The sequence below is a fragment of the Bos indicus genome, chromosome 2 (genome assembly GCF_029378745.1).
Source record: "Bos indicus isolate NIAB-ARS_2022 breed Sahiwal x Tharparkar chromosome 2, NIAB-ARS_B.indTharparkar_mat_pri_1.0, whole genome shotgun sequence".
Taxonomy (NCBI): domain Eukaryota; kingdom Metazoa; phylum Chordata; class Mammalia; order Artiodactyla; family Bovidae; genus Bos; species Bos indicus.
In genome coordinates, this window is record NC_091761.1 from 126,748,397 (window position 1) to 126,775,561 (window position 27,165).

Consider the following 27,165-nt stretch of genomic DNA (forward strand, 5'->3'; position numbering starts at 1 on the left):
AGGGCTGCTGCAGTCCTACTCCATCAGAGTGAGCTCAAAGATCAGAGTCAGACATTCTCAGGCCAACCTCCCAAAGCCTCCACCATTGTCTTGCTGGAGCTAGGATGAAAAAGGCACAGTGCATCCCATTCAGGTTGCCAGAATGTTGTCAATGATCCTCTCAAGTTGGTCCCTGACAAGGATCTTTCAGTCCCAGTGTTGTTTGAGCTATTAGAACAAGATCGAGTTCTAAGGCTGAGCTTGGTTCAAAAGCAAATGAAAGCTATATTCTTTAATCAAAGAATAGAGAGGTGCTAGTTCTCACTCTGGAGTACACGCTCTCTTCAAAAGGCCATTAGCAGGGCCACTTTATAGGGTTCCCATCAGCACAGAGTAGGGCCAGAGCTCTTGTGGGTCAGACGTAGCTGTGCCATTCTTGGCTTCAGATTGCATTGCTGGGAGCAGCATCTCTGCACAAGGCCCGCCACCGCCATCTTGAATGGCTGTGTCGTGGGTGGCACTTCTGCACATGGCCTGCCAAGCTGAAGCGTCGGGTGCAGCCATTTCTCAGGGAACTCTGGTCTGAAGTGCCAGCTGCAAGGCCTCTGCACATGGTACCCTAGAAGAAAGTGAAACCCGGGTAAACTCAAAGGGGATTAAAAAGGTTAGCCTTTTTATTACCCAGATTCTCTTTGTACTTTCTGGGAATCGTCAATGGACTTTGCCCGTGGCAGCCTCTGTCTTGCTCTTTCAGATCACTCTCCCTGGGGAAGTCACCCACCACGTCATGAGGATGCTCAAGCAGCCCTGTGGAGAGGTGCACTTGCTGGGGAACTGAGGCCATTCACCAACTCGTCAACCGTGTGAATGAGCCATCTTGGAAGTGGCTCCTCCAGCTCCAGCCAAGCCTTAAGATAAACCGAACTATACTCCCAGCACCAACATCTTCACTAGAACTTTCTTAGAGACACTAAACTGGAACCACTGCAATAATAGTATTGACTTCATGAGTTAATAAAGAGCTGCTCTTGAATTCCTGACCCACATAAACTGTGTGAAAAAAAATAAATGTTTATTATTGTTTTAAGTTGCTGAGTTTTGTGAAAATAAGTTGTGCAGCGATAGATAACACATAGACCATGGGGGTCATCCATAGTCACTGTTCAGTAAATGACAGCCAGTATTAGTCCCCTGACAGAAAATATTAACAACAACATTGCTGAACGTCTGTCACTTGCCTGGTATGTGCCATATGCCTGGGCAAATGGAGTCCCTTCTCTCACCATGAATTTTCAGCAAGGGGTAGAGTGTTGGAAGCAATCACCTAGAACCCTAGACTTTCCAGGCTGAGAAAACCCAGAGATACCACTACTCTACCTGACTCTCATTTTACAGTTGAGATAACTAAGACACAGAGGTTAAATAACCTGCTCAAAATAACAGAACTGATATGTAGAGGAGCCTAAACTTGAACCCAGATCTGTCAGTGCCTGGCAGTCTCTTACTTGTTGCTCTGCAATCTCAGGACCTTATAGTCAGGGTTTATTGTAGCTCACTGTTTATAAAGCACTTTTGATACTTGAGTTCAGGATCATTTATGTAGACGTCCATTCAGACCTTATTGGCTCCCCGTGTTCCCTGGGGCAGCCCTTTCTCTAAACACCGCCTACTCCTGAGAGGCCTTGTAGCTGCCCACATGGTCATCTGGATCTGGGGACAGAAGTAAGGTGTCTAGAGGGCTTCCAGCCCTGAGTGGCAAGATCCTGATGCTCTACGGCCTTTCCATGGCATGTGGCCAGGCCCAGCGGGCTTTGCCCTGGCATCTGGGGCACTGCATCACACCCTAGACCCCATGGACCTGCCTCTGGCAACTACTCTGGCTTCAGCCTCTGAGCCAATGACTTATTTGTCTGATCCTGTGATTCAGAATGATTCTTCAACGAGGATGACATCGAAGCATGTGACAGCCATCTCAAACCATAAGAAAAACAGTCACCCTCGCCACATCCTTTCTGAGGGTACTCCAGGTGCCACAGAGGCTCGAGGGGAATTCCAGAGGAAGAGGCAGGCAGACCCCACCCTCCAGGGAGGTCATGGGGACTGCAGGAAGAACGGCACACTCCGCACACGTGGAAAGGGTCTGCACTATGATGCACCAAGAAAACATCTAAGCAAGCCCGAGCCGTGTGGAAATGAAAGGAGAGGTGGAGGGTGGTTTCCTTTCCGGCATCACTGCGCCCAGGCCTGCGCCGTCCATCCCCGGGAAGAGGTCCTCTGAGAACCCTGCCCCTGGGGAGGGGCAAGCACCTTCAGGGATCATCTCTTAGGGTCACTCCATTTGGCAGATGAAGACACTGGAGATGGGTGTGGCTTACTGGGCATCACATTGCTTGTCTCTGGCAGACCCGGAGCCTGAGCCCAGGTGTCTGGCTCCCGGGCCAGCATTCTCTCCCCCAACCCAGAGGCCTCAAAATCTCAGTTTTCTGAAAAGTCCCCTCTCAGTGACAATCAAGAAGAGCACAGACTCTGAGGTTAACTTGACCTATTCCCCTAGCTGTGGGACTTAGGGTAACCCCATATGCCAAGCTGTGCCTCAGTTTCCTCATCTGTAAAATGGGGTTAAGTATGACCTACCTGTGGTTGTAGTTAGGACTGAATGAAATAGTGCCATGGAGCTTTGAGTAGATGTCCAGCCCCTCGCAAGCACTGAATCAGTCAAAAAGCAAAAACAGTGTTGTTACCGCTATCGCTTTCATCTCTATCTACCTTCTCCTTGTCAGGCCCAGGTGACATCTCTATCTACCTTCTCCCTGCTGCTTTGCCTGACTCCTCTGGCACTAAAGCTGGGACCGCCTCTGGCACTAAAGCTCCTCCTAGTAGTAACACAGACTCCGGGGGCAGTCCCAGATAAGAAGTCTAGCTCTTAGCTGGGTGACCTTCCGTAAGTCACTTAACCTCTCTGAACTTCAGTTCCTGATATGTCAAAAAGACAAATCAGTGGCACAAAGAATGGTAGCGGAGGTGATTGTTACAGATGAAAAGAGGTTAATGGGACAAAAACAACAAAATCCCACGTGTAAGACCTTATTTGGATCCTTTTTTTGGGATTTGATTTGACTAACTAAAAAGACGTTTGAGACAATCAGTAGCCTCTTAAAATGGCCTGGGATTTAATAATATTAAGAAATTTTTGTTATTTTTGTTAAAATAATGGCTTGTGATTATGTAAAAAAAAAAAAAAAAAAAAAGAATCCTCATTAGAAATGCTTACCAAAGTATTTATGGATGAAATGACTTGATGCCTAAGATTGTTTTTGAAATATTCTAGAAAAAAGAAGTGTGTCGGGATAGAGATGAAGTAAGAATGGGGAAAAGTGGGAAAGAACTGAATCTGGGTTTGGTCACATGAATTCTTAACACTAAATTCTCTCTACTTTTGTATGGTTGGAATTTTCATTAAAAAACGGTATAAAAATGAAGATGTGCAGAGACTTGCAAAGAGAGAAGCAGTACAGTGTAGCAGTTAAGAGCTCTAGGCTCAGATGCGCCACTGATATTACACGTTTGTCTTTGCCTGTCAGTCTGCAGCTTCAAGCATGTTCAAATAACTGGACGATACTGGTTTATGACTTCCTTTTTCGGATGCCGGCTCTGCCACTCATTGGCTGGGAGACTTTGGCCAAATGGCTTAGTCCTCCTCTGTAACTCAGCTGCAAAACAGGGAAAATCCTGATCCCTGCCTCACTGAGCTATTTTTAAAAAGACTATTTTTTATTTGGCTGCACAGCACCATGTGTGGGCTCTTCGTTCCCCTACCAGGGATCGAACCTGGGCCCTGGCAGTGAAATCTCAGAGTCCTAACCACTGGACCATGAGGGGGTTGCCTCACTGAGTTATTTTGAAGACTGAACAAGAGGGAGGGATGGATGAAAAAGGGCATAGCACAGTGTTTGGCATGCAATAAGCACTAGATAAATGTTTCAATATGAGGAGCACAGGTTTGGGAGTCAGGCTACCTTGGATGTGAATTCCAGCTCAGCTCTCTTCCTCAGGGCTGTGTGACTTTGGCCAAGCCAGTTACTTCTCTGAGTCTCCTTTCTTCCTGGGAAAAACAAAGACCAAAATATCTCCCTTGCAGAGCTGTTGTGAGGATTAAATGACGAGACATATGTTGCGGCCCAGCGTGGCCCACGGAGGCATTTCCTTTTCTCAGCCCTTGACTTTCAGCAGTACTGGTCTCGCCAGCTCCCAGGCTGGAGTCGATCCCACTGTCCATCTGTGTGGCTTTTGCACCTGGACTGCCAAGTGTGGCTGGTGAAAGTCAACAGAGCCACGTGAATGGCTCCTCTCAAATGGCAAATCTGTTGGGAAACATCAGTGAGGCTCTTCTGCTCCCAGAGAGTCCTCCCACCCCTCTCTAAGGGCACTTCCTCCTGTGTTTCACAACGGCTGGTCCAAACTTTTCCCACCACTCACTCATGCTACTCGTCCCCCTGCCTCAGCCTCAGAAGGTGACCTCAACTGTCTTTTGACTGACGGAGGTCATCAATATGAGCACATTTCTCTCCATCTCCCAACATCTCTGATTTTAACCTCCATCCTTTCTTCTCTCCTATCCTCCCAACTCAAAGGTTGGCGTGTCCCTCTCCTTCCCAAGACTTTATTTTCTTAATGATTTTTAAATTTTTGGCTGCACTGGGGCTTTGTCGCTGCACGTGGGCGTTCCCTAGTTGTGGCGAGCAGGCTTCTCTTTGAGGTGGCTCATCCTGTCGCAGAGCACGGGCTCTCTAGAGCGTGCAGACTTCAGCAGTTGCGGCTCATGGGTTCTAGAGCATGGGCTCAGTACTTGTGGTGCAGGGGCTTACTCTGAGGCACGTGGGATCTTCTCAGACCAGGGATCGAACCAGTGTCCCCTGCATTGGCAGGTGGATTTTTAACCACTGGACTACCAGGGAAGTGCCTTTCAAAGACTTTAGAATTTACTCCACCAACTCCATCCCCCATTTCCACGGTCTGCCCCATCTCAGCCAAGAAGAATTTGCTCAAGCACCCCAATCTCCCCAAAGTCAGTCGGCAGTAACCCCGCTGCCTCTGTTTAATTCATGCGCTCATCCACTCCCTTAAGCAGCATTTCCTTTGTGCCTACTGTGTGTCAGGTGCTGGAGGTACAGAGATGGATAGAAACAGTCTTTGCTCTCAGAGTCTTCCAAGTCCAGAGGGAAAACCAGATGGCAAGATGACAAGTGAGATGTGAAGGTGAACCTGTGTTTGATACAGAGATTGACTGGGTGTGCAATGGGGAGGAAAGAGGAGCCCTAGGATGGCTCTCAGCCTTCTGGTCTGTGCAAATGGCTGGATGGGAGTGCTATTTACTGAGACATGAGACAAACGAATATAGAAGCAGAAGCTTGGTGGGGAGTGGTGGTGGTGCAGAGATGATGCGTTCTGTTTGGGATATGGTGAGTTGGAGAGGCTATTGGGACATCCCAGTAAAGATTTCCAGCAGATCTTCAGCTTAAAGAAGAGAAGGATCTGAACTTGAATTAGAGATTTGAGAATCATTGACATATGGGAGTTGGAATCCTGAATGGATACAGAGTGCTCTGTGCTGTAAGTAACAGATTAATTACACTGTCATGACGTTCGGTCTCTCACATCTTAGAAGGCAGTTCCAAGGGCAGGTAAACTAGCAGCACAATGATGGCATCAATGACTCCAGTGCTTTCTGCAGTTCCTCTCTGCCATACTCAGGGGGTTGATTTCCTTCTCAGACTTGTCCCTTTATAACCTCATTCAAAGGTAAGCACGAAGCTATCTTCTTGCACTTTTTATCAGGGCGGAAATCCTTTATCTTTAACCCACCTCCACCAGCCTTCGGGTCTCCCTGGCCATAACCAAGTCACTTAGACAAAGGAGAATGGGATGCCATGACAGCCTGAAGCCTTTGTCTCTATGGCCGTGAAAAGGCCCTCCTTCCCAGAGAACTGTGCTGCCTTAAGTCTGAACAAAACCAAGTAAGGAGGAAAGGACAGATTCTTTTCAACTCTCATCCTCTTCCTGGCTGGCCTGGCAGGATTGACCTGCAGTTCAAGTAGAGAAATGAGGAGCTTGGGCGCCTAAGTCAAACATATCTGGGTTTTGTCCTAGGTCCAGGCTGTGTGACTTCATACAAATTATTTGACTTCTCTGTGCCTGAGTGTCCTCATCTGAGGAATGGGGTACAATAGTTCTTACATCGTTGTACCTGTTGGCTGTTGAGATGATGAAATAAAATAATGATCATGAACTGCTTAACCCAGTGCCCAACACATAGTAGATGCTCAGCAAAAAACTAACCATTGACATTTGGGAGGGACCACCTTCTCCTTGAAACTGCCCACTCCTGGGACTTGCCTGGTGGTCCGGTGGCTGGGGTTCCACACTCCAAATGCAGGGGGCGCAGGTTTGATCCCTAATCAGGGACCTAGATCCCATGTGTGACAACTAAAGATCCTGCATGCTGCAACTGTGACTTGGCACAGCCAAATAAATAAACAAATGTTAAAAAAGGATTGAAAAAAAATTGCCCACTCCTTGTCCTCTAAGACTCCTGCTCTTTCTGTGAGAGATTGCCCCTCTTCTTCTCCTTCCCCTTCCCTCCCCATCACAAGGTTGGCTTCTCTGTCCTTACTACTCACTAGGCCTTATCTCAGGGCTTCAACCATCCACTCCTGTCTAGGCTGAGGTCATCAAACTTGTTCTCCTGCTGCCCCTTCTTTGTGAGATCCTGGACACTCCTCCTGTAGGTTCTACAGACTTTTAGGCTCATCCTGGGGCCCAGTGATAGTGTTCCCACTCTCATACCAGCACCTGATACCCATATCCCTTTGCATGACATTCTACCTTAAAGACATTAGAGCTGCTCTAATAACTTCAAACTGTGGTGTTGGAGAAGACTCTTGAGAGTCCCTAGGACTGCAAGGAGATCAAACCAGTCCATCCTAAAGGAAATCAGTCCTGAATATTCATTGGAAGGACTGATGCCAAAGCTCCAATACTTTGGCCACCTGATGCGAAGAACTGACTCATTGGAAAAGACCCTGATGCTGGGAAAGATTGAGGGCAGGAGAAGAAGTGGGTGACAGAGGATGAGATGGTTGGATGGTATCACTGACTCAATGGACATGAGTTTGAGCAAATTCTGGGAGATAGTGAAGGACAGGGAAGCCTGACGTGCTGCAGTGCATGGGATCGCAAAGAGTCAGACTTGACTTTGGCACTGAACAACAATGACTTCTACCAGCCAACATGGAAGATGGTCCAGAAGGATGTGGAGAAAAATTTAAATTCGTGCAGAAAGCAGAGGGGAACATCTGGATAATGTCTAAGTGGATACATAGTGCTTCGGGGCCCTACATGACAGTTATTTGTGTCTGTCTCCCTTCCTAGCCTGGGAGTTTCCCAGGGCAGGGAAAAGGATTACTCATTTATCTCTCATTTTGTTGCCTGATGTATAGGACTTCCGTGGTGGCTCAGATGGTAAAGCATCTGTCTACAATGCGGGAGACCCAGGTTTGATCCCTGGGTTGGGAAGATCCCCTGGAGAAGGAAATAGCAATCCACTCCAGTACTATTGCCTGGAAAATCCCATGGACAGAGGAGCTTGGTAGGCTACAGTCCATGGGGTTGCAAAGAGTCAGACACGACTGAGCGACTTCACTCACTCGTTGCCTGATGTATAGATTGTCTCTGTTGTTTAGTCGCTCAGTGTCTGATGAATGAATAAGATTTGTGGCTTTGCCACTTACTTCCCAGATCACTTTGAATAAGATCCTTTCCTTCTTAAACCTCAGTGTCAAAATCTATAAAATGAGGAAACAGACTCCGTATCAAGGGAAGGAATCCTGTATTAAAATGGAATTAGGGACTTCCCTGGAGGTCCAGTGGTTAAGACTCTACACTTCCACTGCAAGGGGTGTGGGTTTGATCCCTGGTTGAGGAACTAAGACCCTACATGCGATCCAGAAAGAAAAAAAAAAATGGAATTAGTGGCCAAGGGATGGAGGGACGGGCTAGCCCTGGTTGGGGACATCTCAGGGTCTTTAGCAACGTGCTGTGCTCGGGGGTAGGCCTTACCTGGGGAGTTGCCCAGGACTCCAGAGGAGGGGATGGATTTATTTTGGTCAGTGAGAGGGCACTGGTTGTTAACCCCACACATCCCAGTGGCCCCCTCACTCCTTACCAGCCTGCTGTAGGAGGAGACTAATTTTTGGAGGAAACTCTGGGTACCAGTCCTGCCCCAAGCCTGCCCACGAACAAGCTGTTCTTGTTTACGACCCCCGTCCCAAGGGAACAGTGACTGCTCATCCTTACATGTGATCCGAGAGGGTTGGTCTTTCAGGCCTGGAGGAAACTCAAGCTTCGCCAGCTACTTGGCACCGGAATGCTCAGCTGGTCTCCTCCTGGGGCTCATGTGACCAGGGCCCAGCTATAAATATCAGAGGGGCCTCAGACCAAGGCAGAGTTTGGGCGCCAGGAGAGGAAGGCAAAGAGGCTCCGGGCGGGTATTCTGTAACAAAGACCCCCAGGTCTGCTTAGAGCAAGGCAGGTGAAGGAGGCAGCCAGGTGGGTCCCCACGTCTGTCTCCAGGACAACATGGATTATAAGTCGAGCCTGATCCAGGATGGAAACCCCATGGAGAACCTGGAGAAGCAGCTGATCTGCCCCATCTGCCTGGAGATGTTTACCAAGCCGGTGGTCATCTTGCCGTGCCAGCACAACCTCTGCCGGAAGTGTGCCAACGACATCTTCCAGGTCAGTGCTGGGCCTGGCATAGGACTGGGGCTCCAGGCAGCTACTCAGTCTTCCTGTGATGAAAGCTAAAAGAAAACTTCTCTCTTAGTCCGGAACCCTTCCAAACTGGACTTGTTTTTTTCCCCCTCTGAAGTGAACCCCTGCCGAAGTCTCTGGAAGGGGTCGACGGGGCTGGGGAGGCGGCTCTGGCTGACCCATTCCTTCTCCATGACGCACTTCTCCCCTCCCCACCCTGCCTGCAGCTACCCCACCCCGTCCTGAGCACCACAGTTGACTCTCCAATCAGGAGTCAAATGCTTCAAGTGATAAGTGGGAGAGGCAGGCAGAAAGGAGAGAGAAACCAGACCCCAGGGGCTGGAGCCAGCTCCGCAGTGGCAGGGGGCCCAGATCTTTAGGAGGAGGGTGGCTGAGAGGCACCCTCTCAGCATCTTCCCCTTGAAACTGTTTGCTATAATGGGGAGCAGGAGGGGCTTCATCTCCTTAAGAAAAGAATGGGAGTGGGTGTCCATCCTGGCTGGGAGACAGGCCTCAAAGTTCCCCAGAAGCACTTTACAGAATGGTCTCTATCTTTTCTTTAAAACGCAACTCTAGGAGCTGGCTGTAATTACATGCCCATTTCATGAATGGACAAACGGAGGCTTGGTGAGAAAAGGTTGCTCACCCGAAGTCATTCCAAGAATTACTGTGACTTGACCCTTGGTCTGCTGACCTCCAAACCTGTTGATTCCTTAGTTGATTCTCAGATGCTCCCTGTGTAAGTGGGCTGGCTCTCTCATATTAGGAAAGAAAGTGAAGTCGCTCAGTTGTGACCGACTCTTTGCAACCCCATGGACGGTAGCCTGCCAGGCTCCTCCATCCATGGGATTTTCCAGGCAAGAGTACTGGAGTGGGTTGCCATTTCCTTCACCAGGGGATCTTCTCAACCCAGGGATCGAACCTGGGTCTCCCGCGCTACAGGCAGACGCTTTACCGGTCTGAGCCAAGGGGAAGGTTTAAGTCATGTGGTTTGATGAGAATGGTGGTGGTCATCAATGGGGAAGACAGTCGGAGGTCAGAAAGGGAAGGAGCCAAGGAGGGAGCCCAGGCCTCACCTCCGCCCCTGTCGCCAGCAGGCTGCCAATCCCTATTGGACTGGCCGGGTTGGCTCCGCGGCCATGTCTGGAGGCCGTTTCCGCTGCCCTTCCTGCCGCCACGAGGTGATCATGGACCGCCACGGAGTGTACGGCCTGCAGCGGAATCTGCTGGTGGAGAACATCATTGACATCTACAAACAGGAGTGCTCCAGGTCAGTGCTCCCTCCGCGGGGAGGCCATCCCTCTGCCCCTGCCCATCCTGGGCGTCCAGCGCTTCAGGGACCCATCCTCCTTCACCTACTCTGGATCCAGTCCCCTAGCTGGAAGAGATATGCCAGTTAGTCCACCCAGCCCTGGCTTTCGGTGTGATCCAGTGAATGGCAGGGGACCCAGACATTAGGCTATCCTCCTGGAAGATGCTGAGACCAAAATCAGGGGACAGATGAGATGTGAGAGGGAGAGTGAGGGAGAGGGAGCCACTGGGGCCAGTTAAGTGGCCCTGATGAGCAGAGAAAGCGCCCAGTGAGAACAAAGCCATTTTCTCTATAATGATAAGAGCAGTGCCAAACACCAGGAATGCTTCCTGCTGCTGCTTCACAGCAGTTTTTTATGGATTAGCATGGCTTTCATCATCCCTGTTTCATGGAGGAGGAAGCTGAGGCTCAAAGAGGTAAAATCACTTACCCAGAGTTTCGCAGCTGAGAAGAATTGCTGGGACCCAGCCCAACCCATCTAGCTCCAACTCTCCCTGTTTGTGAAATAGCCACTCATTCTTGGGCAGAATTTGTGCCTAGTGGAGGTTGTGCTGTGTTGGGGAGAGATAAAGCTACCAAGCAGATCTTTACTGATCAGCATGTCCTGACAAGAGGCTGCTGACCTCATGGCCCTTGCAGTCCCAAGCCCTCACCAAATATGTGCTTGTGGGCAGCGTCCTGTGCCCCCCAAAGTCGACAGACTAGTCCTTGTTTGAGAAAGCTCTAACCAGAGCACTGTGTCTGCTACTCTGACTCTGTTACTCATGCACGGTAGGGTCTTGGGTGAGTCTCTGGGCCTCTATTTCCTCTGTCTCCAGAAACGGACAGTAAGATTTGCTATCATGACTATCAAATAGGATGTTGATGGGAAGTGCTCAAGATGGCAAGTATTTACTGAGCATCCACTGTGTGCAGCGCTGCACTAAGCATTTTCCATGCATAATCCCCGTTTTAATTCTCACAGTAATCCTTTGAGCCATTTTTACCCTCATTTTCTGATGAGAAAATGGAGACTCAGAGGTTTGTCCTAGGCCACTCAGCTAGCGAGTGGTGAAGCTGAGAGGGAGCCTGTCTGACTGACTCCATGGTGAACATTCTTAACTGCTACTACTGCTCATGTTGCCAGAGTTCAACACTACAAAAATGCGATTATGTTGTTGATCATGATCATAATAAAATCAATATTGCACCAAAATAATAGAGTCAACCTAGGAAGAGGAAGTTGTGTTTGAACCCTCCCAGGCCTTTCCCCAGAACTGAATGATGACAATAGTTATTGAGGTTCTGCCCCATGCCAAGCACTGCACATTCATCACGGAGAACTCCTGTCATGATCTCAGTAGCTTGGGGGTGAAACCAGGGCCCAGAGAGGTGAAATCACTTGTCCAAGGTCACCATGAGTAAGCGGCAGAACAGTGTGGACTTGAACCCCGATGCTGGTGCCTGGGGTTGGGAGGATGGACATCCGGGATGACAGGGGACACAGGCACCAGACCGCAGGATCGTGCCTCACCTCTGCACCTGCAGTCACCGCAGAGCTCCCTTCCCAGAGGGCAGAGACAGGTAGTAAAGGGAGAGCCCTGCTGGCATGGGGGACCCTGGGAAAACAAGTCTGAAAAGGAGCTTATTTAAGCTCTTGAGGGGACAGTAATGCCCTGGGTGTGATCAATCATGCAGGGCTGTTTGGAGTTGAGGCACTGACATGTTGGGGGATAGTCACCATTTATGCGCTGCCTGCCATCGCTCAGTGGTAAAGAATCTGCTTGTCAATGCAGGAGACACAGGAGGTATGGGTTCTATCCCTGGGTTGGAAAGATCTCCTGGAGAAGGAAATGGGAATCCACTCCGGTATTCTTGACTGGAGAAATCCACGGACAGCGGAGCCTGGTGGGCTACAGTCCATGGGGTCGCAAAGAGTCAGACACGACTAAGTGACTGAGCACACACACACACTGCTGTGTTAGGGGCTTGGAAATCAGAGATGATGTAGGCGTGCTGTTGACTCTAGATGAGTGTAGAGTTAGCCAGGTGGTAAAACCTAGACTCAAAAAATTGAATCTCAGGGAGGAAGTAACCATGAGAGAACCATAGATAAAATGCCAGAGGCCCTAAGAGGAGAGAGACAAAGGGAGAGAGTCATCCTAAGAATATGTGTTTGGGAAGAAAGAGAAAGAAGCAACTCTGGATCCTGGAAAGACTCTCAGGTTGGAAATTAAGGCTTGTGCTGGGCCATTGGATGGCCCTGGGCTGCCTCTGCTTTCGCTGAGTGACTTGGGGCACACATACCACCTCCTTCTCAGAGCCTTGGTACACCTTGCTTACTGATGTATTCTCTCCACCCGTATTCAATCACCACCATTTCTATGTCAGGCACTGTACATTGCAGATTTAGGGCTGAAGACAACAGGCAAGTTTCCCTGCTTCGACGGAGATTACAGTCTGGTGGATTAAATATAGAATTCAGTGAGGCCATGAGTATAAATTGCTTTGTTGGAAGCCCAACCTGCTGTAACCAAGAGCCTGGGGACTATAATTAGAACAAATGAACCTTAGCCTCCCCTGCCCTGACTTGCTGGGCGACCTTGGGCAAGTCCATTCACCGTTCTGGGACCCAGTTTCCTCTTTTCCAGAACGTCTCAAAATGACTCTGGGATCCTACAACTTTTTCCAGGTCCTGCATTGGCCAGGCCTGGGCCAACTCCATCACTGGAGTTTGAATCCTAGTCTTGGTGTCATTGGCTTCCCTGGTTCTGGGCCCTCAGAGAATGAAAAGAAAAGGATTCAGGACAGACAACCTCTGAGAGCTCGGGTTGTAGATGTGGAGGGGGGGTGGGGGGCTCCTGGGGCTGCAGGGGAAGACAGGGATTTGAAACCACACCTCATGACTGATGACTCTTCTCCACTTCAGCCGGCCGCTGCAGAAGGGCAGCCACCCCATGTGCAAGGAGCACGAAGATGAGAAAATCAACATCTACTGCCTCACGTGCGAGGTGCCCACGTGCTCCATGTGCAAGGTGTTCGGAGCCCACAAGGCCTGCGAGGTGGCCCCACTGCAGAGTGTCTTCCAGGGACAGAAGGTACTGGCCTGAGCGACTCCCACCCCCAGCCCGAGCCCGCTGGACAGATGATTCAGGATGCGGACTTGATCCCCGTAGATCTGCTGAGCCGGCCTTTCAGGAATAGTCCCCCGGAGGGACGTCCCGGGCTGCAGGGAGAACTGCCCTTGCCTTCCTTGGGGAGATGGCTGAGCTCATGAGTTATACTTAGAGCAGCTGGAGGGCACCTGGGTGCAGCCGCAAGGGAGAGACCAGATCCCAGGGCCAGGTCACCCGGGTCCTCTCAGGCCATGACTTCTGTAACCCAGTGTGGTTTGGGCCCCTGCTGCCTCTTTCTGTGCTGGTCACCGGTCCCCAGATCCCCCTGCAGCAAGAGGCAGCCTTCTCCCTGGGTCCCTGGGCCTGTGAGAGCCCCACCACCCTGTACATGCGATAAGCTGCGGCTTCCCAGGTGACTCAGTGGTAAAGAATTCACCTACCAATGCAGGACACACAGATTCAAACCCTGGGCTGGGAAGATCTCCTGGAGAAGGGAATGGCAACCCACTCCAGTATTCTTGCCTGGCAAATCCCATGGACAGAGGAGCCTGGTGAGTTACAGTCCATAGCATCGCAAAAGAGTCGGTCATGACTTTTTGACTAAGCAACAACAACAACCCCTTTCTGTACTCTTTCCTCCCCTCCTTCCTCTCTTATCTTGATCTTTCTCTTCTAGAATTCTCCAACCTATTTTTTTTTTTTTTATGGATCCCTTCATTCCTAGAAACAAGCCCCTCCTTGGCCAGCACATTGCTGTGCATCTGGGGCAACTCACTTCCCCTCTCTGTGCCTCCACTGTGATGTGAGGGATGCAGTGTCTCTCTGGTGTTCTCTGCTCTGGACCTGAGCTGCACCCAGAAAGAGGCTCTTTCTAGCAGAGAGGGGAGTGAGGGTGCTGTGTTGCTGCCACTCCCATGAGGGTGGGCCCTGAGACTATTTTTGTCTCTCCTCTCCTGTTCCCCCACCATCCCTCCCATCTAGACTGAGCTGAGTAACTGCATCTCCATGCTGGTGGCAGGGAATGACCGTGTGCAGACCATCATCACTCAGCTAGAGGACTCCTGTCGAGTGACCAAGGTGAGGGGAAGCATAGCTGGGCCTGGGCATTCGAAGCTTCCCAGGGCAACCTGGTCTCTGGGGTGGCTTCCCCGTCGAGCCTGGGCCTGGAGTGTTCACACAGGGATGGTTGGGGAGGGAATGACTAGTCCATTTATTCATTCACTCACAAAAGCTTCTTGAGGATAGCTGGGTACCAGGCTCTGCCAAAGATGCTGAGGATGGGGTGGCGAGGAAGACAGACCAGGTCCCTGACTTCAGGCAGTGTCCCCTTCAATCATTCCCAGCATTTATCCAGGAAGCTAGTAGTTCTTAGAGCATTGTTCTCCAGTGTGCTATACACTAAAGCTTCTCAGGCTTTAATGGGAAACTTGAAATCACCCTGAGATTTTGTTAGAATTCAAGTTCTGATTCAGTAGGTCTAGAAGGAGGCATGAGATTGTGCTTTTTTAACAAGCTCCCAGGATTTGCCCAAGTTGCTTGTCCATGGACCACACTCTGAGGAGCAAGACTGTAGAGGTAGAGGACTCTTTTCTATTCCTGCAAAAGCATCCATGATTTTTCATATACCCTTGAGGTGGGGACCTGGGAATGACATGGGGGGTTGGGAGTGATCAGTGTATTTCTGATGGATAGAGTTGTGTGAGTATAGGTTCAGAGAAGGAAGAAGGATGTTGTTATTATCCACGAGGGGCCCCCAGTCTAATGAGATGCTACTATTATACCCAGTTTACAGGTAAGAAAACGAAAATGTAGCGTCAGTGTTGGACAGCAGGGAGTCTCAATGTGGATACCATTGCCAGGGGTGGGGTGGGGCTGCTTCTCCACTTCTCTGGGGACCAAATGATGCAGAATTTCCCAAATCTGGTCTTGGTCCTAAAGTGGAGAAAGAGTGTGACTGGGGGCACACAGGAGGCCCACATATGTCATCCCACCTGACCCTAGAGTCTCCACTTTTGAGGAAAGGTGTAGTTTTCTCTATGACGCCAGCCTCCAAACATTGCTGGCAAACCCTAGCAAATGCTTTCTTCTGGCTAAGGCTTTGTTTTGTGTTCTGCAAAATGGGGGTGCAGTAAATCTCTCCCAGCTCTAGACTCTTCATTCCTAGCACACCCATCCCAGGAAGGAAGGGTAGGGGATAGGAAGGAGGACCTGCAGGATGTGACTCAGAGATCTCTGTCACCAGGAGAACAGTCACCAGGTGAAAGAAGAACTGAGCCAGAAGTTTGACATGCTGTACGCCATCCTGGACGAGAAGAAGAGCGAGCTGCTGCAGCGGATCACGCGCGAGCAGGAGGAGAAGCTTGGCTTCCTTGAGGCCCTCATCCAGCAGTACCGGGAGCAACTGGACAAGTCCACCAAGCTGGTGGAGACAGCCATCCAGTCTCTGGACGAGCCCGGTGGCGCCATCTTCCTCTTGGTAAGCAGTCCTGGGAGGGGGTGGGCACTTCAACTCAGCAGCTCCAAGGGGCAAGTTGGGCTCCATCAGTGATCACCAAAGACTATGCCTTTGGGGAAGTTATTTCAAGCTCATTCATATTTAAAGACTCAGTCTCCTCATCTGTATGTGTTGTGGTGTGCTTAGTTTCTCAGTCGTGTCCAACTCTTTGTGACCCCATGGACTGTAGCCCACCAGGCTCTTCTGTCCATGGGGATTCTCCAGGCAAGAATACTGGAGTGGATTGCCATGCCCTCCTCCAAGGGATTTTCACAACCCAGGGATTGAACCCAGGCCTCCTGCTTTGCAGGTGGATTCTTTACTATCTGAGCCACCAGGGAAGCCCAAGAATACTGGAGTGGGTAGCCTATCCTTTCACCAGGGGAACTTCCTGACCCAGGAATCGAACCGGGGTCTCCTGCATTGCAGGCAGATTCTTTACCAGCTGAGCTACCCAGGAAGCCCCTGTCTGCATAGTGAGCATGTAACAATTTCTCCCTCCCTTCCTCTCAACTGATTTTATGAGGATCAAATAAAAGGATGCTTGTGAAATGGCTTTGCAAAATACAGTGCAAAATACACTACAAAATACAGTGCCCATGTAGACACTATTAACTGAGCACCTGCTGTAGGCCAGTCGCTGAGATGGAGAGACAGATGAAAGAGACAGCCCTACCCTAGAAGAGCTGGTTGGGGGAAACATGAAGGGATCAGCTGTAAGATTTTGTAAGGAAGAGTTAAGTTCAATAAACATTTCCTAAGCACATACTGTGGGCCAGGCTTTGTGCTAGACATCGGGTATAAAAAGGTGATTAGAATATGATTCTCATCTTGGGGATTTCCGTGTTTAAGAGTGCTTAGATGAATACTCCTAGAATCCAAGCTTCCTGCCACAACGGGAGGGTCCTAGGATAATGACCAAGGCCTGCGCAGACCATGGACAGAGGGAAAATCCAAGTCCTGTCTGGCTGAAGCCGATGAACAGGTCAAAGCTGGGCAAGGGGATGGCACCAAATGTGCATCCGCAGTGCCGGGTCACCTGTTTTGCTGATTTCCTGGGGCTCCCCTTTCTGCAGTTCTAACCCTTTGCTCTTTCTCTCCCCCCACAGAGTGCCAAGCAGCTCATCAGAAGGTCAGTGTCTCCCCAGGGCTATGAGTCAAGGCTCCAGTTCCCCTCAGGGCCTCTGACATGTTCAGAAGGCCTCCTCCTTTGCATTAGTTCTGCTGGGAGGGTCTTCCCCCAGGCTACCTTTCCTAGCCTTTACATCCCTGCTGTCTTAGACATCTATTCTGCTTGTGACCCAAGGGAAAATACTCCACCCTCCAGGGAAGCCTCTGGGTGCAAGGCCTGGGTGTGGACACAAGCATGTGCCCTGGTGTAAGTTGGAGCTAAAACGCCTCCTTCCTTCTCTGGGAACAGAGATCTCACTGTGCCCTTCCCCCCTTTTCTCTCTGCCCCACAGCATCGTGGAAGCTTCCAAGGGTTGCCAGCTGGGGAAGATAGAGCAGGGCTTTGAAAACATGGACTACTTTACTTTGGACTTAGAGCACGTAGCTGACACCCTGAGGACCATCGACTTTGGGACAGGTAAGGGATTATTTCCCCTGCAAGTCAGCTTCCCTCCCACTGAGCCCCACATGGAGGCAGATACACTGCCAAACATACCCAGATATCCATCAGACTTGTACAGTCAACTTCTGGATAAGCCCAGCTCAGTAAATTATGTATGGATCTGCTATAGGGAGGAACTTGGGGTGATAGAAACAGCAAGGCAACTTGGAATCAGGCAGTTCAGTTCAGTTCAGTTCAGTTCAGTCACCAAGTCATGTCCGACTCTTTGCAACCCCATGGACTGCAGCACACCATGCTTCCCTGACCATTACCAAATCCCGGAGTTTGCTCAAACTCACGTCCATCAGGTTGGTGATGCCATCCAACCATCTCATCCTCTGTCAGCCCCTTCTCCTCCTGCCTTCAGTCTTTCCCAGCATCAGGGTCTTTTCCAATGAGTTATTTCTTCACATCAGGTGGCCAAAGTATTGGAGCTTCAGCTTCAGCATCAGTCCTTCCAATTAATATTCAGGGTGGATTTCCTTTAGGATTGCCTGGTTTGATCTCCTTGCTGTCCAAGGGACTCTGAAGAGTTCTCTCCAACACCACGGTTCAAAAGCATCAATTCTTCGGCACTCAGCCTTCTTTCTGGTCCAACTCTCACATCCATACATGACTACTAGAAAAACCATAGCTTTTAGACAGACTTTTGTTGGTAAAGTAATGTCTCTGCTTTTTAATATGCTGTCTAGGTTGGTCATAGCTTTTCTTCCAAGGAGCAAGCGTCTTTTAACTTCATAAAATCAGGCAGACCTAAGATCAAATCTGGTTCGGCTACTTCTATTTTTTTTTTTAATTTATTTTTGGCTTCACTGGGTCTTCGTTGCTGTGTGCGGGCTTTCTCTAGTTATAGTGCATGAACTTTTCTTGTTTTGGAGCACAGGCTTAGTTATCCTCCCGCAGGTGGGCTCTTTCCAGACCAGGAATGGAACCCATGTTCCATGCATTGGCAGGTGGATTCTTAACTACGGAACCACCCAGTTCTGCCATTTCTTATCTTTCGTGGCATTTTGATGGTTCCCTCCACCTCACTGAGCTTCATTTCCTCACTTTAAACTTAGGTTACAGATAGGCCTACTGATAATGACCACCGAATGATGCTGTGCAGCAAATAAGACATTGATTCAGAGGCCTCTGTAAGGTACTAGACATATACTGCTGCTGCTAAGTCACTTCAGTTGCGTCCGACTCTGTGCGACCCCATAGACGGCGGCCCACCAGGCTCCCCCGTCCCTGGGATTCTCCAGGCAAGAACACTGGAGTGGGTTGCCATTTCCTTCTCCAGTGTATCAAAGTGAAAAGTGAAAGTGAAGTCACTCAGTCATGTCCGACTCTTAGCGACCCCATGGACTGCAGCGCACCAGGCTCCTCCGTCCATGGGATTTTCCAGGCAAGAGTACTGGAGTGGGGTGCCATTGCCTTACTAGTTATTGCCTAAATCTAGTCTTAGCTTCAGCTTCCTACTGCTGTAAACTTGGATACTCAGGCACCTTAATTTATCTATATTCTGTCCTTGCTTCTGTCTGTGGTTACTTTTCCACAGAGTACCTATAATAATTGTAACAATATAGCCATAACAATAATAAAGGAAAAATAATAAGAAAGCACGAGGAACCAGATGGAGGACAAAGATGTTGATAGTTCGCTCAAGGTTTCACAGTTGAAAGGCAGCTAGTTAGCAACAAAGAGAGGGAGGGCAGATCCAGTTCTGTTGAATGTTGCCTTTGTGTGAGAGGTGATGCTCCGGTGGTCTGCTGAGAGTAAGAAAGAGGGGTAGGGGTCGTGTAGGGGCAGGGAAGAGCTGTGAATGGGCTTGCAAGAGAAAGAAAAGCTTCTTGGCACCTCCTGCGTCTGCTCGCCTGCAAGCTTTCAGAATCCGGAGTGTTAAATCCATTCTCAGAAGCCCAAATATACTCTATTCTTGGGTAAGGAAGACATACATCCCAAAGCTGAGGTGTCAATGAAAGTGTTAGTCGCTCAGTCATGTCTGACTCTTTGCGACCCCATGGACTGTAGCCCACCAGGCTCCTCTGTCCATGGGATTATCCAGGCAAGAATACTGGAGTGGGTTGCCATTTTCTTCTCCAGGGGATCTTCCCGACCTGGGGATCAAACCTGGGTCTCTGGCATTGCAGACAGATTCTCTACTGTCTGAACCACCAGGGAAGTTGCCAGTCACCAGGGAGGTGTCAGTGGACTTGGGTAAATCCATGGCTGTAGATCATCTGGGCTTCCCACGTGGTGTTAACGAACTCGGCTGCTGATACAGGAGATGTAAGAGATGCCGGTTCGATCCCTGGGTTGAGAAGATCCCCTGGCGTCACCCTCCCTAAACTAAGATCTTCAAGAGTGGATCATACTGCGTGAGCAGTCTGACACTGTGAATACCTGCACTGCCTTCAGTAATCTCCCTGAGCCTCTCTGTGTCCTCACGGGTAAATGGAGAGTGTACCCATGGATACCATTCCTTGAGAACTTTCTGTGGCCTGGCCACTGAGCCCTGGACATGAATTCTGTTGTTTAATACAACAACTTTAAGAGGTAGTTCTTTCGTCATCTCCGTTTTGTAGTCAAGGCAAAACCAAGGAAAGGTGGGAGAATGGATCCATGACCACGTACGACTGAGTCCCTTTGCTGTCCACCTGAAACTATCACAGTGTTGTTAATCGGCTATACTCCAATATAAAATAAAAAATTAAAAAAAAAATCCAAGGAAAGGTGAGTGACTTGCAGGGGCCACGTGGGCAGTAAGTGCAGGTTCCACCAAGGGTCATCTGGGGATTGTATGAGGCAATGAGTGTACAGTCCTTAGCACAAGTTAGCACTTGGCCCATAGTAAATTCTTCGCAAATGCTGCTATAAGTAGTTAATTGTAATAATGGTTTAAACCACCACCACCACAAAAAAAAAAAAAAAAAATTCCTCGGGTTATACACAGATCCCAGTTGTCAGTTTGGAGGAATTAACTCTTTCAAGCCCTTCTCCAGATACTCTTGACAAATACTCTGAGTCTGTACTGACCCCTTCAGGGCACCCAAAGGCTCAAAGAAGCGGCTTGAGAGAGAGGGTGGGGAAGGGGCCTGTCCCCTGTGAGTAGAGCTTGAAGGCGAGACCCCAGGACGGGAAAGTGAGCACAGAGCTTGCACCATAGTCACCATCTGGGGCTCAGTTTCAGGCAACTAACGAGCAGATGGCCCCTGAAGGGCTTCCCACCCTGTATCCATGGCCCTGTAGGCTAAGGAATGTGGGAAAACTGGACAAGGAGTGTGAGGCAAGCAGATTTCAAAGACTGAGCAGATGCCTTCAGGATAAGGACTCTGACTCCTGAGGACCAAGGCATTTCCCTGTTTCCCAGGTAATGATGCTCTGTGTGCAGAGGCAGACAGTCTGCATATGCATTTCCAGGGTCTCCTCTGGTCACAGGCAGACCAGGGAAGAGATGCTGCTGCTACTGGAACAAAGGAGGTCTTGAGCCTCCCTGCCTTGGAGAGTGTTGGGGGAAAGAGGACCAAACCCATTGCCTCCTGGGCCCCTGAGGCACCAACATGGCCCTTTGATCCTGACTGGACAGTGAGAGATTTTATTTTGGGGGGCTCCAAAATCACTGCAGATAGTGACTACAGCCATGAAATTAAAAGATGCTTGCTCCTTGGAAGAAAAGCTATGACCAGCATAGACAGCATATTAAAAAGTAGAGACATTACTTTGCTGACAAAGATCTGTCCAGTTAAAGCTATGGTTTTTCCAGTAGTCGTGTATGGACGTGAGAGTTGGACTATAGAGAAAGCTGAGTGGCAAAGAATTGATGCTTTTGAACTGTGGTGTTGGAGAAGACTCTTGAGAGTCCCTTGGACAGCAGGAAGATCCAACCAGTCCATCCTAAAGGAAATCAGTCCTGAATATTCATTGGAAGGACTGATGTTGAAGCTGAAACTCCAATACTTTGGCCACCTGATGTGAAGAACTGACTCATTGGAAAAGACCCTGATGCTGGGAAAGATTGGAGGCAGGAGGAGAAGGGGATGACAGAGGAGTAGATGGTTGGATGGCATCACCGACTCAATGGACATGAGTTTGAGCAAACTCCGGGAGTTGGTGATGGACAGGGAAGTCTGGTGTGCTGCCATCCATGGGGTCGCAAAAAGTCAGACACGATGGAGCAACTGAACTGAACTGGCTGTCTCCAGCCTGGATCTCCTTTGAACCTCTCCTCTGAGACACCGCCCCAACCTAAGGCAATTGTTCTTTGTCACACACAGATGAGGAAGAGGAGGAGTTCATTCAAGAAGAAGAAGATCATGAAGAGGAAGAGTCCACAGAGGGGAAGGAAGAAGGTGAGATACCCATCTACCTCCACTTTTTCATTCATTCAGTGACAACTTGAGAGCCCTACTGAGTGACACTGGGATGATGTTTCTACCCTTTTTAAGAGTTTTTAAGGCAAAATTAAAAAGAGATTTTAAGGTGAAATCCCGTTCCCTTTTCTCTTAGAGAAGTCCCTCCAACTATTCATAATAAAGAGTTCTCACTTTACCTCTAAATGACCTTCCCAAATGGAAAGTGACACAGTATAACAGAAGTTATAGAGAGCACTCAGGCTTGGCTCAATATTTAAAATTTTAAAAATTAGTTGTCAGCATTTTTTTAAATTAGTCGTCTTTTTTAAAAAGGAGCTTTTGTTTTTTAAAAGAAGATTTCAATAAAGAATTTGGATTTTCATCTTGTGAAAATTTGGAAAGAGTGAACAGTGCTGGGGCTTCCCTGGTGGTTCAGTGGTAAAGAATCCGCCTGTAATGCAGGAGACATGGGTTTGATCCCTGGGTTGGGAAGATCCCCTGGAGAAGGAAATGGCAACCCACTCCAGCATTCTTACCTGGATAATACCATGGACAGCAGAGCCTGCTGAGCTATAGTCCATGAGGTCACAAAAGAGTTGGGCATAACTGAGCAACTAACACTTTCATTTGTCAGCTGTCTATAGTTTTTTGCATTGGATCTGCAATCCATAGCATTCAGGCAGCTAAATTCCATTTTGACTTTAAAAGGAAGAGGTCAGGCAGGAATTAGCAGTCACTCAGTCATGTCTTGGAGAAGACAATGGCACCCCACTCCAATACTCTTGCCTGGAAAATCCCATGGGCGGAGGAGCCTGGTAGCCTGCAGTCCATGGGGTCGCTAAGAGTCGGACTCGACTGATCGACTTCACTTTCACTTTTCACTTTCATGCATTGGAGAAGGAAATGGCAACCCACTCCAGTGTTCTTGCCTGGAGAATCCCAGGGACGGGGGAACCTGGTGGGCTGCCGTCTATGGGGTCGCACAGAGTCAGACACAACTGAAGCAATTTAGCAGCAGCAGCAGCAGCAGCAGTCATGTCTGACTCTTTGTGACCCCATGGACTGAAGCCTACCAGGCTTCTCTGTCCATGGGATTTTCCAGGCAAGAGTACTGGAGTGGGTTGCCATTTCCTTCTCCAGAGGATCTTCCCAACCCAGGGATCGAACCTAGGTCTCCCCCATTGTAGGCAGACGCTTTACCGTCTGAGCCACCAGGGAAGCCCAGACAGGAATTGGGGTTTGATAATTTTTTCCCCGCAGCTTGGTAAGCCCTACGTCCTCCTGCGTTCCCATCTCACCTTGATTTTCTTTGTCTTTTTCTTTCAGGACACCAGTAAGGCGATGATGAGGGAGAGACCCTCTAGATGCAGAGAGACCGGGGAGGGTGGGGATGGGCCCAGCTGCCTTAGTGACAGGCCCAGGGTGGGAGGGGTCAGGGCCCCTGGCGGGGCAACGGGGAGGTGTGTCTTCTCTCTGCTCAGAGAGCAGGAACTAGGAGTAGGACCCCACCGCTGTGTCCAGCGTTGCGAACCAGAATTGGAAACGTGCTTGAAACAACCACACTGGATTCTTTTCTACGTTGGTGCAAAATGGAATATTTTGTACATTTTTTAAATGTGATTTTTGTATACTTGTATATGTATGCCAATTTGGTGCTTTTTGTAAAGGAACTTTTGTATGATAATGTCTGGTCATTGTGTGACTGGCGATTGTTATAAAGAAGGGAAGGAAGCCAGGTTGATACAGCTGCCCACTTCCTCTCCTTGGTGGGTTAGCACTCACAGGTCCAGGAAAGGATAATGTACTGTATTTCAGTGTCTATACCCCACATAAGGGACGGTGACCGAGTTTGTGTTATATGTTGTTTTAATAAATGCACAGCGCTTTCTTCCAAGCTGGGGTTTCATTCAGCCTTTTTTTTTTTTCCAGTGAGGAGAGTTCAGGGCAGACGGACAGAAGGCCTGCTAGGAAGTGTAGGGCAGGAAATAGACAGTAATGGCAGAAACCCAGGTTTCTATCCCACCAAACAAGTTGTCCTTCAAACTGGCATTTCCCAAGGAGAGCTCCTTGGGAAACTGGCCCTGACAGGACCCTTCAGAAAAGATTTCATTCAATGCCTTGTTCTCTGGTTCTCTAGAAAACACAGCCTGAGGCAAAGAGTGAATAGTTCAGCTACATTCCCAGGACAGTCAGAGTGAAGGGAAGTGGAAGCCAGGCAGGAAACAAGTGAAGTGAAAGTCGCTCAGTCACTTCCGACTCTTTGCGACCCCATGGGCTATACAGTCCATGGAATTCTCCAGGCCAGAATACTGGCGTGGGTAGCCTTTCCCTTCTCCAGGGGATCTTCCCAACCCAGGGATTGAACCCAGGTCTCCCGCATTGCAGGTGGATTCTTCACCAGCTGAGCCACTAGGGAGGAAAGCAAATATATAAAGTATCACATTACCAAGCTGGCCACAGCTTCACCAAGAGACTGGCTGCTTGCTCAAGCATGGGAGATGCTTCTAGCAGGGCAGAAGGAATAATGTGCCTTGAACAATTCATCAGTAGGAAGAAGGGGGAGACTTGCCTACTGGCTTCTTTCACCTCCCATCTCTTAGGATCGGAGTCTGCCTCCCACAGTGTCAATGCCCGAGCGTCCCTTATGTCACGTGACCCTTTGGGCAGCTCTGGGGGATGCTCAGGGGCTGTCAGCTGACTCTGCAGGTGGTGAGAGGAGCCTCCAGGTCTTGTGGGGTTGGGCCTAGTTTTTGTGCTGGTCTCAGCTTATTAATGACTAATGTGGTTAGACCGGCCCTTGTAATTCTTGTTAATTTCAAGATGCCATTAAGTACTAAGCAACAGGAAAGTTTAAAAAATAAAGGTTTATTACTTACAAGATCTGGATGTTACACAGCATACCACGCAGTGAGTTCACAGGTGGAGAGAGGGAGGGATAAAGCATGGGCCTGTCTTCTGCTTCTATTGGGATTGAGGGTGGGGGCCTAGAGTTTTGAAGGCTCACTCTTTATTGATGAATTTAAAGCATAAGCATGGGATTTTAAAGCGTGGGAAGAGAGAAAAAAAAAGCAAGTGACCCAAATTGTCAGTTAGCCAAATCAACTAAGATTGCGAAAACAGAGGAATCTCAGTGGGGACAGGCGCCCAAGGTGTTTGCTAGACATAGGCCCCTTAAAGTGGTTGCCTCTTTTAAAATGGATGGCAATTAGAGCTTAAGTCAGGCACTCGCTTTACAAAAAAGAAAATAAAATCTGACAGGGCTTATGGTTAGAAGGCTAGAGCCGCTGCTGCCCCCACCACGGTGGTCACCACGGAGGCTCTGCTGGAGCCCACACTTACTCCAGGGAAGGCCACGCCAGCCACCTATGCTAGGGCATGCAATGATGACCGTGGCTGAAGCAACATCAGGCTCTCCAGGAACAAGGGGCTGGGAGAGAGGTGAGGCTGAGTCAGTCTGATGGAGGTGCGTCAACTGGGTCTGAGACCCTTAAGATTTAGGAATTTTAGGAACGCTGCAGAGTCCATCCCACCCTTTTTGACATTCAGAACTCAGTAGCAACTTAAGGGCTCTGTGTAGTCCTGCCAAAAAGTTGATAGTGTTTGGAATACCACCTGATCTTTAAAGCTCTTATGTTTTAGGATGTTCCATCCTAAAGGAAATCAGTCCTGAATGTTCATTGGAAGGACTGATGTTGATGCTGAAACTCCAACACTTTGGCCACCTGATGCGAAGAACTGACTCATTTGAAAAGACCCTGATGCTGGGAAAGATTGAGGGCAGGAGGAGAAGGGGATGACGGAGGATGAGATGGTTGGATGGCAGCACCGACTCGATAGACATTAGTTTGAGTAAAGTCTGGGAGTTGGTGATGGACAGGGAGGCCTGGCGTGCTGCAGTCCATGGGGTGTCAAAGGGTTAGACAGAACTGAGCGACTGAACTGAACTGAACTGATCTGAATGTTTTTTGGTGGACTGAACATTGAACCCAGCATTTCCCAACTTACTCATTCATGTGACATCCTCCAGAACTAGCCCTTCTGTGTAATTCAACCTTATGAAAATGCTTTAAACCCTCACACCTCTGCCCATTTTCACTTCTGGGAGTTTTTCAAAGGCTAACTTGATCCCTGTGAATTTCAGGGAATCAAATTTTGCTTTCATTTCCAGTCCTTTTTCAAGTTCTGAAGCAAGAGTTAAAAAAAAAAAAGTGTAACATATTACATACAAAAGGGATTCCCTGGTTGTCCAGTGGCTAAGACTCTGCGTTTCCAACGCAGGGGACCATGGTTCAATCCCTGGTTGGGGAACTATATCCCACACTCTACTGAAGATCCCATGTTCCACAGCTAAGACCTGGCACTACCAAATAAATAAATAAAATACTTAACAACAACAACAACAAAACCACACACAAGTGCACAGAACTAATTTCAGAGTTATGTAAACTATTATATACTGAAATCCGGTGCTGCTACTTAGCAGATCAGGAAAAAGAATATTATATGTTTAACTGAATCACTTTGCTATATGTCTGAAACACCGTAAATCAATTGCACTTCAATTAAAGAAAAAAAAAATAGAATAAAATAAAAAAAATTACCAACCTCTAGGGACTCTTCATGTGTCTGCCTCTTCCTGCTTGGATATAGCTACTACCCTTTTTTTGACAATCCCACACTTTTTTTTCATAGTCCTAAAATATCCTCCTATAGAAGCCTGAAGGAATTTGAGGCCAGACGGAGAGAAGTTTTCGTTTCCTTGAAATTACAAAAATCAGTGTTACAACCAGTCCACATTCTACCTCCAGAGTTCCCCACAGTTCTCACACAGATCATGTGTGAGGTAAGTATATCTATCCACTACCTTGTCACTTATCAGAGGGAGCAGGGAGGGCAGTCAAGGCTCTGTAATCAGAAATGTGAATTCCAGGGAGATATCTGATATTGCAAACAAAGGAATCTGTAGTTGCCACACAAAAGGCACTTGCAAACCAGAACACCCAAAGGTGGTATGAAGTCTTCCTGATCAACAAGTTTCTTGTAAGATCATGCTGCAAAGAAATTGGCTTCAGAGGGGTTACTCCATAAATCTTGAACACAGTTTTGGTGGCTGCATTAGAATCACCAGAGGTTTGTTTATCTCTAAACCCTTAATTCTGGGAAATTTCAAACGTACAGAAAAGCGCAGGGAAGTATAACATACCTTCCTTGCTCACTGCTCAGTTTCAGTAGTTATTGACATACTTGTTCCTTCTCTATCATTATTCCTTCTCCTCACTGTGATTATTTTAAGGCAAATTCCAGGTATCATGTAACCCGTTAGATAAAGGTTCTTTTCAAAATCATAATCATTATACCATTAAAAATATACCATACAAATAGCTAAAGAAAGAAGTGATTGGAGATTTCAAGGAATATTTCGCTCAAGATGGGCACAATAAAGGACAGAAATGATAGAGACCTGGTAGACACTGAAGAGATCAAGAAGAGATGGAAAGAATACACAAAAGAGCTGGGCAAAAAAGATC

General features: G+C 48.6%; 1 protein-coding gene across 1 annotated transcript; it reads left to right on the forward strand.

Moving 5' to 3' along the window:
- Nucleotides 1–8,471: 8,471 nt before the first annotated feature.
- TRIM63 (tripartite motif containing 63) lies at nt 8,472–23,531 on the forward strand. Its single transcript, XM_019980817.2, has 9 exons — nt 8,472–8,772; nt 9,885–10,057; nt 13,008–13,176; nt 14,176–14,271; nt 15,437–15,670; nt 16,798–16,820; nt 17,152–17,276; nt 21,560–21,634; nt 22,964–23,531. Exons 1-9 carry the CDS (start codon nt 8,614–8,616, stop codon nt 22,972–22,974), a joined length of 1,065 nt encoding a protein of 354 aa, XP_019836376.2. The 5' UTR covers nt 8,472–8,613; the 3' UTR covers nt 22,975–23,531.
- The last annotated feature ends 3,634 nt before the right edge of the window (nt 23,532–27,165 follow it).